The sequence below is a fragment of the Streptopelia decaocto genome (genome assembly GCF_964273445.1).
Source record: "Streptopelia decaocto genome assembly, chromosome: 19".
Taxonomy (NCBI): Eukaryota; Metazoa; Chordata; class Aves; order Columbiformes; family Columbidae; genus Streptopelia; species Streptopelia decaocto.
Window position 1 is genome coordinate 1880976 of NC_138674.1, and position 12661 is coordinate 1893636.

Sequence of the window (12661 nt, forward strand, 5' to 3'; positions counted from 1 at the left end):
GGGCCCACTGCTCGGGTATTGGGGCACAGCCAAATGTGAAGTTAATGAGAGCCACCACTCTCATTAGCTTTAATTGGCGCGGACAGCTTCCACACCGGATCGATTTCACGCCGTGGGGGCTGCGGGACCAGCTCCTCCCAACCCACCTCCCTCTGCACCTTGTGCTGCAAAACCTGCATAGAACCAGGTGCCAGCAGCACCGCAGCAGCAACAACCCCTTCTAATTCATTTATCCACGGGGTTCCTGCCACGCTGGGAATAAATGCGAACGAGCCCAAGGGGCAACATCCCACTAAGGGCCAGAGCCACCCGTGCTCTTCGTTCCCCGAGGTCAGCAACGCAGCTTCGACTAAAGCCGCTGCTTTCCCACTGTTATTTCAGCCTGTTCTCCCCAGGCCCAGAGGTTTCCGTCTTTGGGACCCCATGACCAAGGTCTCCATCACCAGCGATGCGTAAGCCAAGACAGGAGGAGGATTTCAAGCCAAGGAATGATCCCTGTTTAAAAACCAAACAAAATAAACGCGCCCTCACCGAAGTCGACGCATTCCTTAAAAACCACGTCACATCCCCGCCACTCAGGGAATTTCTCAGCCCTAATTTCAGCTGAAGTTGGAGATGAGTTCATCTGCTGACCCACAGACAGACCCGGAGCCACTGCAGCCCGAGCGATGCTCAGAAACCCACTCGGCTTTCACTTCTCTTCAAAGCTCTTCTGCATTCAGAGAGGCCTGGGGCAGGCAGCCTGTTGCTTGGCCATGAATATTCCCCCGAGTCTTCCCATTTCAGAGCCTTTTGTCTGGGTAGGATGTGTATTTTTAAGTGCATCCTCACCTGGGTTGCGCCCTAAAGCATCTCAGGTGTGTCTCCTGTGGATGTTCCCCACCTCCTGCCCGGGATCTGGTTTGAAATGTGGGTAATGAGCTCTGCTGGGTGATGGATCCAGGTTTTGGTGCTGCTCCTCGCTCTGTTTTCCAGGTGCAGGAGAGACCATCAGCTCCTTTGCCATTTGCATTTATGCCTTTGCAGAGCATCGATCCCATTGCACGGGGCTGAAATTATTTACCGATACATTCCTAGGAAGAGCAGTGAGGTTATAGAAACCCCATTTTCACAGCTTCACAACAGCGTGGGCAACCCCCGGCTCTTAACCCCCCACCTGCAAAATGAAACAGCGGCGGGCAAAGGGGCCATGGACGGCCCGTTTGTTATAGTGTTAGCAACACAATACTTCATATTCCCTCGGGACTGAAGTACCGTGGAACAGCAGAGAGAGGCGCCCGGGTTCTGGTGAAATGCAGCAGGGGCACGACTGGCTAGGATTGGGTTTGATACCTTTTCCACCCCTGGATATTTGAATTTTCCCTGGTTTTTCATGAAGAGATCCTGAAAGCAAGGCACAGCTTGTGGGGGCTCGGACACCGCTCTCCTCAGCATCAGCGGAGATGTTACTCTCTTAATAAGGTCTTAAAATAAATCACAGCCTTTGGTAGAGCACACACCTGCTTACAAAGAGCATTTACAGGAAGGTCAGAAAACAGGACAGAAATGATTCACCACCAGCGCTGCAAACAGCCCGTTGGGCAGGGAACGGTGAGAGCAACCGAACCTTCCCCATCTCCCTCCCACCCCGAACGAAGCACTTGGATGCTTATTAGTAGCTCTGGTTATCGTTTCCTTTCTGGTTGCTTCATCTTTCAAGAGGTTTTTCTAAATTAAAAAACAAGGCTGAAATAATGTCCACATGATTTCCACCTCCCCTCCTCCTTTCTCCTGGCTTTGTTCAGTTATATTGCACGTGGTATGAAAAGAAACTTCCGGCTGCAAAGATATTCCCTTCTACATAATGCACTTGGTAGGAAACACAGATAACACGGCAAATATTTCATATATATATGAAATATGAAATGGGTTTAACTGGGGAAGACAGACTCTCCATCGGTCGGGTCCACAGCAGCGTCGGTCACGGGGTCCGTGATGTTTTGCCATTTCCTTGGAGATGTTTTACTTCTCAACACAGTCCTGAAGGTCTTAGTTTTGAGACTTCTTGTCATCTGTGGGCAGAGCAAAGAACCACTTTATGCACAGCCTGGCTTGGAAAACAAGCAACAGCCTATGGTTGTTTTTTCAAGGCAAAGTAGAATAAATGTTGCACATCGGTCCCCTTTGACAACTTCACATCCCCGTCCCCACGAATAAAAAAGGCAAAATTTGCTAATTAAAACTGTTTAACGGACCAAACACATCAGGCTAAAGCCAGCTAAAGATAGAAAAAAGAATCATGAAATATATTCCGGTTATTAACTATTATCTCACATTAACAGCAAGTTCCAAATCCAGAATAATTAGCGCAAAGCGGGTTTTCCTCATCATGTTTTTATCTTAATCAAGCTGGGTTTGTTCCGATTCAATATGATTCACATAATATCAAGCAATTGCTTGATCTTACAGATCTGGTGTGGGGCTGATCCCGCAGCCAGCGCTCGGACCACGCAGCTCTGTCTTTCAGACACCAAAATGCCGAGAAATCTCAGGCAACTGCTCACATCCTTCTTGCTTTGCCGAAAAATCAGTGCTCTGCACTCAGCGCACAGCGCGGCAATGGGCGCGCCCCACCTCCCGGCCACATCTCCCGTGGGTGTCAGCCCTGGCCAAGCCAGCGGGAGTCACGCACCCCAATTCTGGCCCTTTCGAGGTGATTTTTCAAGAGGGAATTAGTAAAGCTTCCTATAGCGAGGTTCATTAACTGTATTAAAACCAGTGTGTGGTGCACGCTAATAAGATGAGCGCTACCGCCAAATCAGATTATGTGAGCCGGATGCTTCATTAGCAGCCGGTGATGAGCCGAGGGTAGGAAGGATCTGCAGAGCCCAGCCTAAGGCGGCAGGACCTGCCTGATCCTGGCTCATCCCCAAAAATGAGCCTGTTTTCCCCAAAAAGAGAGTCAGGATGGAGGGGATAGGATTCATGCATTGAGGAGGGGGAGATGTGATTTTGGATGTTGCAGAGATGTTGTAGGGATGATGGTGGGGGATGATATGGGGATGATGTTGGGGGATGATGTTGGGGGATGATGTTGCAGGGATGATGGTGGGGGATGATGTTGGGAGGATAATGTTGTGGGGATGATGTTGGGGGATGATATTGTGGGGTTGATGTGGGGGGATGATGTTGGGAGGATAATGTTGTGGGGATGATGTTGTGGGGATGATGTTGTGGGGTTGATGTGGGGGGATGATGTTGGGAGGATAATGTTGTGGGGATGATGTTGTGGGGATGATGTCGCGGGGATGATGTTGCAGGGATGCTAAAAACAGGCAGAGAAAGGATTTCCCACAAGAAGCAAAGATCCCCTTGCAAGGCAGCGCGGTGCTCGGACAAATAAGCTACCAGAGGGGCTTAGTGCTCCTTCAAGGAGCTGGTTATTCAAGTACCGGCTTATCTTGAGGTGCCAGCAGGACTATTCATGGGCTTAAAGCTGACCGGGGTTTATGCTTTATTGGACCGGGCTTGCTGGGGGGATTACGCCCCCCTCCCACCTGCCAGCAGGGAAGGGCTCCCGCTTTTCTCTGCAAAGCAATGGTCAAACTGCTGGGATCCTCGAGCATTGCTGGGGTATTACACAAATAAAACCCAAACAGCACCTTCGGCCTCGCGCGATGCGGGAAATACAGTCGGTTTGGCTGAGAAGGGGACGGCGGAGCTGGGGCTCTGCAGGTTACGTGGTAAATAACCATTTTCTCAAGCTGGGCAAATAATCCAGTGGTTTGGGGTAACCTGGTGCCTTTCCAGGCTGTGTCCTCGCCCTTGGAGAACAAAACCCCAAATCCTCAGCCTAACGGTGACGTTATTGCACTGAATTCAGCAGGAACAGCAGTGGGAGTGAGGAGCCTGGAGATATTGCTGCTCCCTGAAGGGATCCAGATGCATTCCCATCGTCCGGGGGTGACGAAATCCTCTCTGCTCTGTGAGAAACACAGGATATTAAACAGCAGCCCCCCAAATTAGATGTTTTGTAAGCCAGCTGAGCCAAGCGACTCGCATCCAAGCACTCGGAGCTGGCAAAGCAGCTCGTGAGGCTGCAAGGACCGAGCATCTCTTGGGGCTGGACCTGGTGGAAATCCAGAGGGCTGGAAAATAGCTCCTGTTGGGCCAACTATTTTAAGGGATAAACAAAGCGACCTGCAAAAATGACGGGTCTGGCCATCTGTCGCTGATCCCAAACAACACGCTGGGGCGGCTGAGAGTCTTAATACGGAATTAAAAAGGAAGATATAATGGATGCCAACCAACACAGGGTTAAGGAAAGGAGATCATCTTAACTTGATATCTCTTCTTACTGAGTTCCATGTTTGGCTGACAAAGGTAAATGCTCGTGTGATGCTCATGACAGTTTGGTTAAGAAAAAAGAGCAATAAAGCCAATTCCCATAAGCCAGAAAACCAGCTGAACCAGAGTCACGTTCACCTCCTGCTGCATCTGAAACAAGCCCGGGCTGATCTCTCCCAGGGCTGGAGAGCTTGCAGTGAGATGTCTCCATCCTGGTTGCAAAATGTCTGGAGAAAGGAAGGAGATGTGACCCCCGAGCATGGGCCCCGTGGCCAGCAAACCAGGACACAAGCCCAAAGGACCTTCTGTATCTTCAGAGGAAGCAAAGCAAAGCAGCTGGTGCTGGTCAGCATCAAAATCAATGGGCTGTTGCCTCTGTGCGAGCGCAGAGAGCCGCTGGCTAAGCCAGCCATGCGAGCCGCCCATCCAAACCCAGCCTTCCCACCCAGAATGTGTGAAAGATGCTAAAAATGAAGTGCAACCACTGCAGAAAAGCCACAGACACGGCAGAGCTTAAACATGCTCAGAAAAGCATCTGAATTACGAGGCTGAAGGAAATGAATCATTCCTCCACAAACGCAGCAGCGCTGAGCCGGGGTCTCAATATGAGTGTGCAGCGTATTTAGGTGAAAACTGTTCCCATTCTGAGTAAGGGAAGACCAGGCATCGGGGAGTATTTTAGCTACTCCCGACTCGAGTGACAAGATGAATGAGATAGGAGACGGGTTTTAATTGACTCGAGCACGTCCTGGTTCATAAGAAGGAGAGAAGTGACGGTGCCCTGCGGGGAGGTCGATGCGGGAAGGTTTCCCTGCCCGGCTGCAGAGCATCCTCAGCGCTGGAAATTCGGGTGATGAGACACAGACGGAGCCTGGAACTTGGGGGTCTCATAAAGCAGAGCCTTGTTCCTGGAAGGAAAAGCACACGGGGGACTTTCTCAGAGCATTTGTGGCTGAGTTTTGCCAGCAGAGGGGACAAAAGGGCTCCAGCAAGAGGGGCAGCGAGGGACCCCGCACGCACCCGTCACACGGAGGATGGTTCTCATGAGCAAAAAATGGGGTTTGCCGGGTGACAAAAAGCAGGAGCCCTCGTGTCTTCCCAGAGTAAAGCAGCAAACATGCGTCCCGTCGGGTGGGATGAACGTCGCTTTGACGGAGACACCATTACTCATTTTCCTGTTTGCGAAGCCAAGTTTGGGAGTGAAAGGTCTCAGTCGTGTCCCAGGCTCGGCCGCGATGGAGCCGGCAGAGCTTCAGCTGGGGCAAGAGCCAGATGCTGCGGACACGAGGCTGGGGCTGCTCTGCAGGAAAACAACGTATAGGAAACAATTTATAGGATATTACCCTGCCCACAGCACCCTATGGTGTCCAGAAAGTCTCTATTTCCCTGCACCCATCGCCCATACAATTGCCTTTGCACCTGAGCTCTCCTTCCCAGACCTGCAGCAGTTGAGACAGAAGGGCAAAGTGAGGCGTTTAAATGCTGTTTGTCTGGCTGCTCTCGCAGGTTTGCAGCCTGTCCAGAGATCGCTTGTTAAAGCATTTGAAAATGGGGGTAAAAAAGGCCCTGCCTTTACCAGGCTGCGATGGAAGCCTCTATGTGCTCTCATCAAGATATGCATATTTTAAAAGCTTGGCAGGAAGAGGGCTCCAAACTACACAATTGAAGAGATTTCATGTAAAATGCTCTCGGTACACACTGACCGCTGCAAGAGCCCCTTTCCCTGCGCTGCAGCCCTGCAGGACACGGCTCTTCGCATCCCCCGAGCGCCCGGTGGCTCCTTCTCTTCTCCTGGGGAAGCCGCTCGTCCGCCCTTTGCCTTCGCTTAACCGCCCATAGACTCGGGATTCAAAACAAAGCCCGATTTCCTTTGTCAAGCGACGGAGCAGGAACAATTGCCTGGAAAGAAATTGAACCCTCCGGGAGGAAAGAGATACCTGCAGCCCTCGCTGGTGCCACACGCGGGGTGGGATGGACGCTGCGCTGCCCCTCCGGCCACCCCGAGCACCTGAAGGGCACCTATTGTGCTGGAGAACAACAGAACCTTTGGAGAAGAGTTCAGGCCTGGAAACACACACACAAAGGGCAAACAAGCAGGAGGAAAAGGTGACGGTGTCAAAGTACCAAGCGGAGGGGCCACGGTCAGGGTTGCTGCGTGTCCCCCGTGTCCCTCTGCACCAAGGATGCGTTTCGAGGTGGCATCCAGGGCTGAAAACGGGGGAGGGAACAGGTCCTGGAAAACACACAGAGCCTGGGAAAGGAGGCGGGAGCCTGTACGAGGTTCTATATCATCAGTGCTCTTATAGATACCAAATACATAAAGCATCAGGGGAGGCAGCTACAGCCTCGCAGGGCTGCATCCCTGGGGCAGGAGCTGCCCGCTCCCCTCCTTTGGTGTCACTTTGTCCCGGAGGTGACAGGCACAAAGGACAGGGGAGGAGGACACGGACATTTCAGAGAGCACCCCTGCCACGCCGCACACCCACACAACCAACCGGGGAATCCAGGCCGGGACGACCTCGGGACGTAGCCTTTCCCCTGCTTGCTTCCCGTGTGATCTTAAATGTCAGCCAGCAGCTTTCGGTAATGCACTTTCCTCTGGTTAATGTAATAAGCTGAGTCTAGGCAAGCCCTTCACCCCGCCTGGGAAGGCTCTGCAGCAGCCTCGCTAATTCTCATCTCCTGCTGCTGCCCCCTCTAAGCACATTAGACCCAGTCGGGTCCAACCCGCTGCAAAGGCTGAGGCTCAGCTTTAACTCCCCAGCGACCATTAAAACCGGCTGAAGTCCTAATAGGAGCCACATTGCAAGAGAGAGCAGTAAGTTAAATAAGCAGCTGGCTGCAAAGGGAGCAATCGCAGCGACCGCGCCGATTCCTGGCACAACACACACAGCGCTCGGTGCACGAGGAGCCGCCAGACTGTGCAACAGCACAGAGTATTTATCTCGCTCAATGGTCCCTAACGAGACAGCGCAGAGCATCGAAAGGACATCCCTGGGTTTCCTCTTCCAAATTTTTGGGTGTATCTTAAAGACAGAGCAGCAGCGCTTTGTTATTTTTCAGAGATACCACTTGATACTGCAGCAAAACTTCCTTTTACTCCAGTGGATGAAGCGGTTTTCTCGCCACCTCTCCCACGCAGCGTCTTTTACCGGCAATAAAATCAATTTGAAATTATTCTACCCCTACAAAATAAGGCAGGGAGTTGCCAGGAAAGCAAACCAGCAACCTGCGAGGTTTCTGCTTATTTTAGATGACACAGAAACTGAAAACTGCGCTTTGCCATTTCCAGGAGAACATGTGGTTTCCGTAGCCCGTGCAGCTGCCACGGGGAGAACACAGACACAAAACTCATCTGCAAACTCTCCCGCGTGGGACTGTTTCCACTGCTTTTCAACCCAAATCCTCCTTTAGTAATAAGCGTGCGGAAAAAAGGCTTTAATAACAATCAAAAACTTGGAGCTCGTAGGCAGAAATGCCATCTCAGGAAAGGGAAAGGCACGCTGGGGTGATCCCGCTCTCCCAGACAAGGGATCCAGGGTGCGTTGCCCACGCGATGCTCCAGAGCATCTTCCTAATAAACATCACGTTAGAGCACCAGCTGCTGCAAACTGCAGCAGCTCTAATAAAGCTGCCATGTACCACGAGCTAAGACGCTGTTCTAAGGTTTTTAGTACCTGGGGCTAAGGCAAGGATGAGGGAGAGCGTTACAAACTGTCCCCATCCTTTTAAGTCTGGGCAAAATCCTGGCTAAACTCCAATTTTGGCATGGCCGGCATCTCTGGGGACAAATCCCCCTTTCCCCGCGCTTGGGAAAGGTGAGATGCGCGCAGGGTCAAATCTCTCTTTGTCACAAGAGGTTTATAACAGCATCCCTGGGCACTTCACCGCCTCGAAGGAATCTGGCTCCATTTAAGCCAAACCCAGCACAGCAGAGGAGAGCGGGAGCCGAGGCGCCCGAGGCCGAGCAGCCAGGCCCTGCTGCCACGGCCGCAGCGTCAAACCGCTGCAAATAACCCGTTTAGCACAGAACTGCAGAAATGCAGCTGCAGAAACCAAGCACAGGGTTTTCCTCCTATGCACAGAACTGCAAAGCAAAGTGGAAAGCAAACAGAAGCAGTGGAGCAATAGGATGTTATCCCGCTTTACCTAATGTGCACAAAAATACCTGAAAGCAGCAGGATAAGCTGAAGAGTAAAACTAGGCAGTGGAAAACATCAGGTTTGTCCAAAAAAGCAACAGTACTTTATGATGCTATTAAAGCCGACCCCGTGCAGAGCTCACCTGGTCCCATCAGATGTCCCGTGGCCCCTGGTGCACACGTAAAGACGAAGCCGGTGGATTTTCCCCGGCGGGGTTTTGGTTACTTTTCGATCCCACTCTTTCCAAACGTGTCCCCTCGTTTCAAAACAGCCGCCGAGGTTTCTCAGCCGAGCCGCTCGGTGCCATTTCACACCGGGTTTTGGGGGGAAAACCGCCGGGTTTGGTGCGGCGCAGGGGGAGCGCGGGGTGGTTCTCGGGTGCTGGCGTTTGCAGGACGAGGCTCCATCCCCAAATTGCCCTGCCAAGGTGTGAGCTCCTCCGCCAGGGACGGGCGGATTCGGGGGGTGCTTATTGCCTACGGGCGCTTTGCTCGGCGCGGGGGGCACGTGGCGCGGGAGGGGGCGCCGGGGTGGGGTGGCGCGGCGGGGCAGATCCGCGGTGTCCGTCGGGATGGAACCATCTGGAAAGGTTTTTTGCGGGAAGAGCGAGGAGCGGGGGGGATGGGAGCAGGGATGCCATGACAACCTTTGGGGGTTTCCCAGGAAACCAGGGTCGCCATGGCAACTGCATCACTCCACTCCGAATTAGCGACTTCCGCTGGAAGGCGTGTTCGCCACTTTAATCTTCTGGCGATGAGCGGCCGCATCGCTCCCGAACGCATTGCAAAAAGGAAAAGAAGGAGGAAATATCCCTTTTGTCTGCAGCTGGGTGGGTTTGAGGAGCTCCCCGCGCTCCGGCGCCCCCCGAAATCCATCCGCTGCCTCTCGCCTCCCTCCTCCCGCACGCAGACCCGCTGCACGGCCACCGATTGCCGCTGGATGAAATGGTGCCATAGGGCTGCAGCGGGAGGGAATGAAGAATAGAAAACGAGCTGCTTTTGGGTTGTTTTCTGTTTAAATCAGCGCTGGTTGCACTCGGTCTCTGAGCAGATTAGAATTTCAGAAACGATCTAACGGGGTAGAAAAGGGAATCCGTGACGTGCCCGTAATGGCACACCACAGGTTTCAATATTAAGCATCATTTAACAATGTGGTAACAGAGACTCCCTGCGAAATGAAACGGTTATTTCCTCCCAGCCCCCTTCCAGTGCGCTCTGCAACATGTTTTCCTCGTCTCCCCACCCAATCCGGGGTTGTTAATCCAACAAGTGAGCTTATGCCGTGGCAGAGGAATCGGCTCCGCGCTGCCTTTGGGGATGGGGGGGATTCAGGAGCAAAGCGACACGTCCCCAAAACACAAGAAAACAAAAGCAGCCCCGCAACACGTTGCAGAACAAACACCTGTTTCGACGGTGAGTGTGTTTCGTCTTCATCTTCCCTCTCTTTACCCTTTAGCCGTCCTCTTCTTAGGAGAATTTTAAATCCTTTTTTTTGGATCTTTAGAAAGGAAGGATCTAAAAAAATAAACGTATAAAAACGAGGGCACACACAGACCGACGATGGTGCATGTTCCACACAACACCGAGTACACAGTCACTTTGCATTATTATTGTTATTACTGTTATTTGTTTTACCGCATCCTCAGGTTTTGTCGCTGTCTGTTTGGTTTTGGTTTGTTGTTGTTTTGGGTTGGTTTGTTTTAAACATCCGTAAAGATCTTTTTGATGTTCACACAGTTGGGATTGTTTGTGGTTGTGCAGTTGCCTGTTTTAAAGGCAGCCTGTTTGAATGCACTGTGGTTGATTCCCCCTTCTTCGATCACCATGTACTCGGACTTGCTGAGGGTGGAATTGCTGCGAGCCTTCCTCATCTCCTCGCTGGACGAGAGGTGCTGGCAGCTCCCGACGTGCATGTACTGGGCTTGCTCCTCACCCTCCGTCTCCCGGTGGTAGAAATAGTTGAAATTCGAGACTATGACGGGCACGGGGAGAGCGATGGTCAGCACCCCCGCGATGGCACAGAGGGACCCCACGATCTTGCCCCCGATGGTGATGGGGTGCATGTCCCCGTAGCCCACGGTGGTCATGGTCACCACCGCCCACCAGAAGGCGTCGGGGATGCTACTGAAACCCGAACTGGGGTCATCAGCTTCGGCGAAGTAGACGGCGCTGGAGAAGAGGATGACGCCGATGAAGAGGAAGAAGATGAGCAAGCCCAGCTCCCGCATGCTGGCCTTGAGGGTCTGGCCCAGGATCTGCAGCCCCTTGGAGTGCCGGGACAGCTTGAAGATCCGGAAGACCCTGACCAGGCGGATGACTCTGAGGATGGCCAAGGACATGGCTTGCTGGCCGTTGCCCTGCCGCTCGGCCAGCTCGGTGCCCAGCGTGATGAAGTAGGGGATGATGGCCACAATGTCAATGATGTTCATGATGTTCTTGGAGAAGGTGGCCTTGCTGGGGCAGGCAAAGAAACGGACCAGCAGCTCGAAGGAGAACCAGATGATGCACAAAGTCTCCACTACAAAGAAAGGATCGGTGAAGGACGACACCATGGAAGGGGCTGAGGACGAGGAATTGGTGAAGACGTCAGGTGGGAGAGGAGCACCACCCGTCCCAAAGGTCCCGCCAGTTCCCTCATAGTCGTGGTCATCCCTGAACTCAGGCAGGGTCTCCAGACAGAAGATGACGATGGAGATGAGGATGACCAGGACGGAGACGATGGCAATGCCTCGGGCCGGCCCAGAGCTCTCGGGGTACTCGAACAGGAGCCACACTTGGCGTTGAAACTCCTTGTCAGGAAGCGGCCGCTGCTCCTCCCGAATGAAACCCTCGTCCTCCCGAAACTTCTCCATGGCCTCCTCGCCCAGCTGGTAGAAGCGGATCTCCTCGGAGAAGATATCGATGGGGACGTTGACGGGTCGCCGGATGCGCCCACCGGACTGGTAGTAGTAGAGGATGGCGTCGAAGCTGGGGCGGTTACGGTCGAAAAAATACTCGTTGCGGAGGGGGTCGAAGTAGCGCATCCTCTTGCGCGGGTCCCCCAGCAGCGTTTCGGGGAACTGCGCCAGCGTCTTCAGCTGGGTCTCGAACCGCAGCCCCGAGATGTTGATCACCACCCGCTCGCAGCACTCGTGCTCCCCGGCGCCCGCGGGCTGCCCGGCGGGGACGGCGGCCGGGGTCGGGGGGTGATCGTAGCGGTCCCCCCCGAGCAGAGGATGAGGATGCTGCGGTTCTTCCAGCAAAGGGTCTCCGCCGCCTCCGCCCCCCACCACGGTCATGCTGCCTTCCTCCCCTTCTTCCCCCTCTTCCTCCTCTTGCTCGGGGGCGGGCTGGGGGGCGGCAGGGGGCAGCTGCTCGCTGTAGCCCAGGTTGTGGTGGCTGCTGGTGGGGTCGCCCCGCGGATGCCGGCTGGCGGAGGAGGCGGCCGGAGAGTAGAGCAAGCTCCGGCGCTCGTCCATAAAGGTGTGGGGCGGAAGGGGAAAGGGGGGGGAGGATCGGAGAGGCGGCAGCTCAAGTCTCTTCTTCCTCTTCTCCCTCTTCTTCCTCCTCCTCCGGGCGGAGAGGGAGAAACAGCCGCCCAACTCCTCCAGCGGCTGCCGCTGCTCTGAGGAGCTGAGGCTTTTTCTCAAAAAATCCGCCCCCAGCCCTGGCACCGCCTCGCTCAGTCACCGCTCCGGAGACACCCACCAGCACCCCAGCCCTGCCCCGCGGCCCCCAGCACCCCCCGGCCACCCCCGCGCCCCCACCCCACCCCACCCACCCAGCGAGTCGCTCCGCTGCCCTCCCGGGAGCATCCTCTGGTGGTCACACAGCAGGGAGGGGTTTTTCTCCCTGCCAGAACCGCTGCCTTAGAAAGAGTTTTTCTGCCCTTCCCCCGGGAAAGCAAAATGTAATTTTTATTATTAATTTGGGGGTTTGCCTGTTTGTTTCGAGTCACCGTGCCGAGGCGCGGCGGGGCCGTGGCTAATGGAAAGCAGACGGCGGCGACGGAGCCGCCAACAGTTGTTTTGAATCAGCGTTTCGGCTCAAGTGCTGGGGAATTTTTTTTGTCTGTATAGAAGAGAGAGCGTGTGTGTGTGTGCACGCGTGTGTGTGTGTCTGTGTACACACGTGTGTGTGTCTGTGTGCACACACGTGTGTATTTGCACACGCGTGTGCATCCCCACAGCAAAACAACTGGAGCAGCGAAGCTGA

The 12661-nt window shown here is 54.0% G+C and overlaps 1 protein-coding gene across 7 annotated transcripts; it reads right to left on the reverse strand.

Annotated features, from left to right (window-relative positions):
* Positions 1-329: 329 nt before the first annotated feature.
* On the reverse strand, positions 330-12035 carry KCNA3 (potassium voltage-gated channel subfamily A member 3). 7 transcript variants are annotated; one of them, XM_082069357.1, is made up of 5 exons: positions 8611-12035; positions 6264-6559; positions 5347-5626; positions 3642-5234; positions 330-2051 (listed from the first exon to the last, which is right to left on the reverse strand). In XM_082069357.1, the coding sequence occupies exon 1, from the start codon at positions 11923-11925 to the stop codon at positions 10168-10170; it is 1758 nt and encodes a 585-aa protein (XP_081925483.1). In that variant the 5' UTR covers positions 11926-12035; the 3' UTR covers positions 330-2051; positions 3642-5234; positions 5347-5626; positions 6264-6559; positions 8611-10167. The 7 variants fall into 7 exon arrangements, with proteins under 7 accessions (XP_081925483.1, XP_081925486.1, XP_081925481.1 ...); XM_082069360.1 differs by having other exon boundaries at positions 3775-5234; positions 6026-6559; XM_082069355.1 differs by having other exon boundaries at positions 6026-6559.
* Between the last annotated feature and the right edge of the window lie 626 nt (positions 12036-12661).

Bases quoted from the DNA above. Each gene is read 5' to 3' on its own strand.
- KCNA3 (XM_082069359.1), bottom strand. From the start codon at position 11,925: ATGGACGAGCGCCGGAGCTTGCTCTACTCTCCGGCCGCCTCCTCCGCC.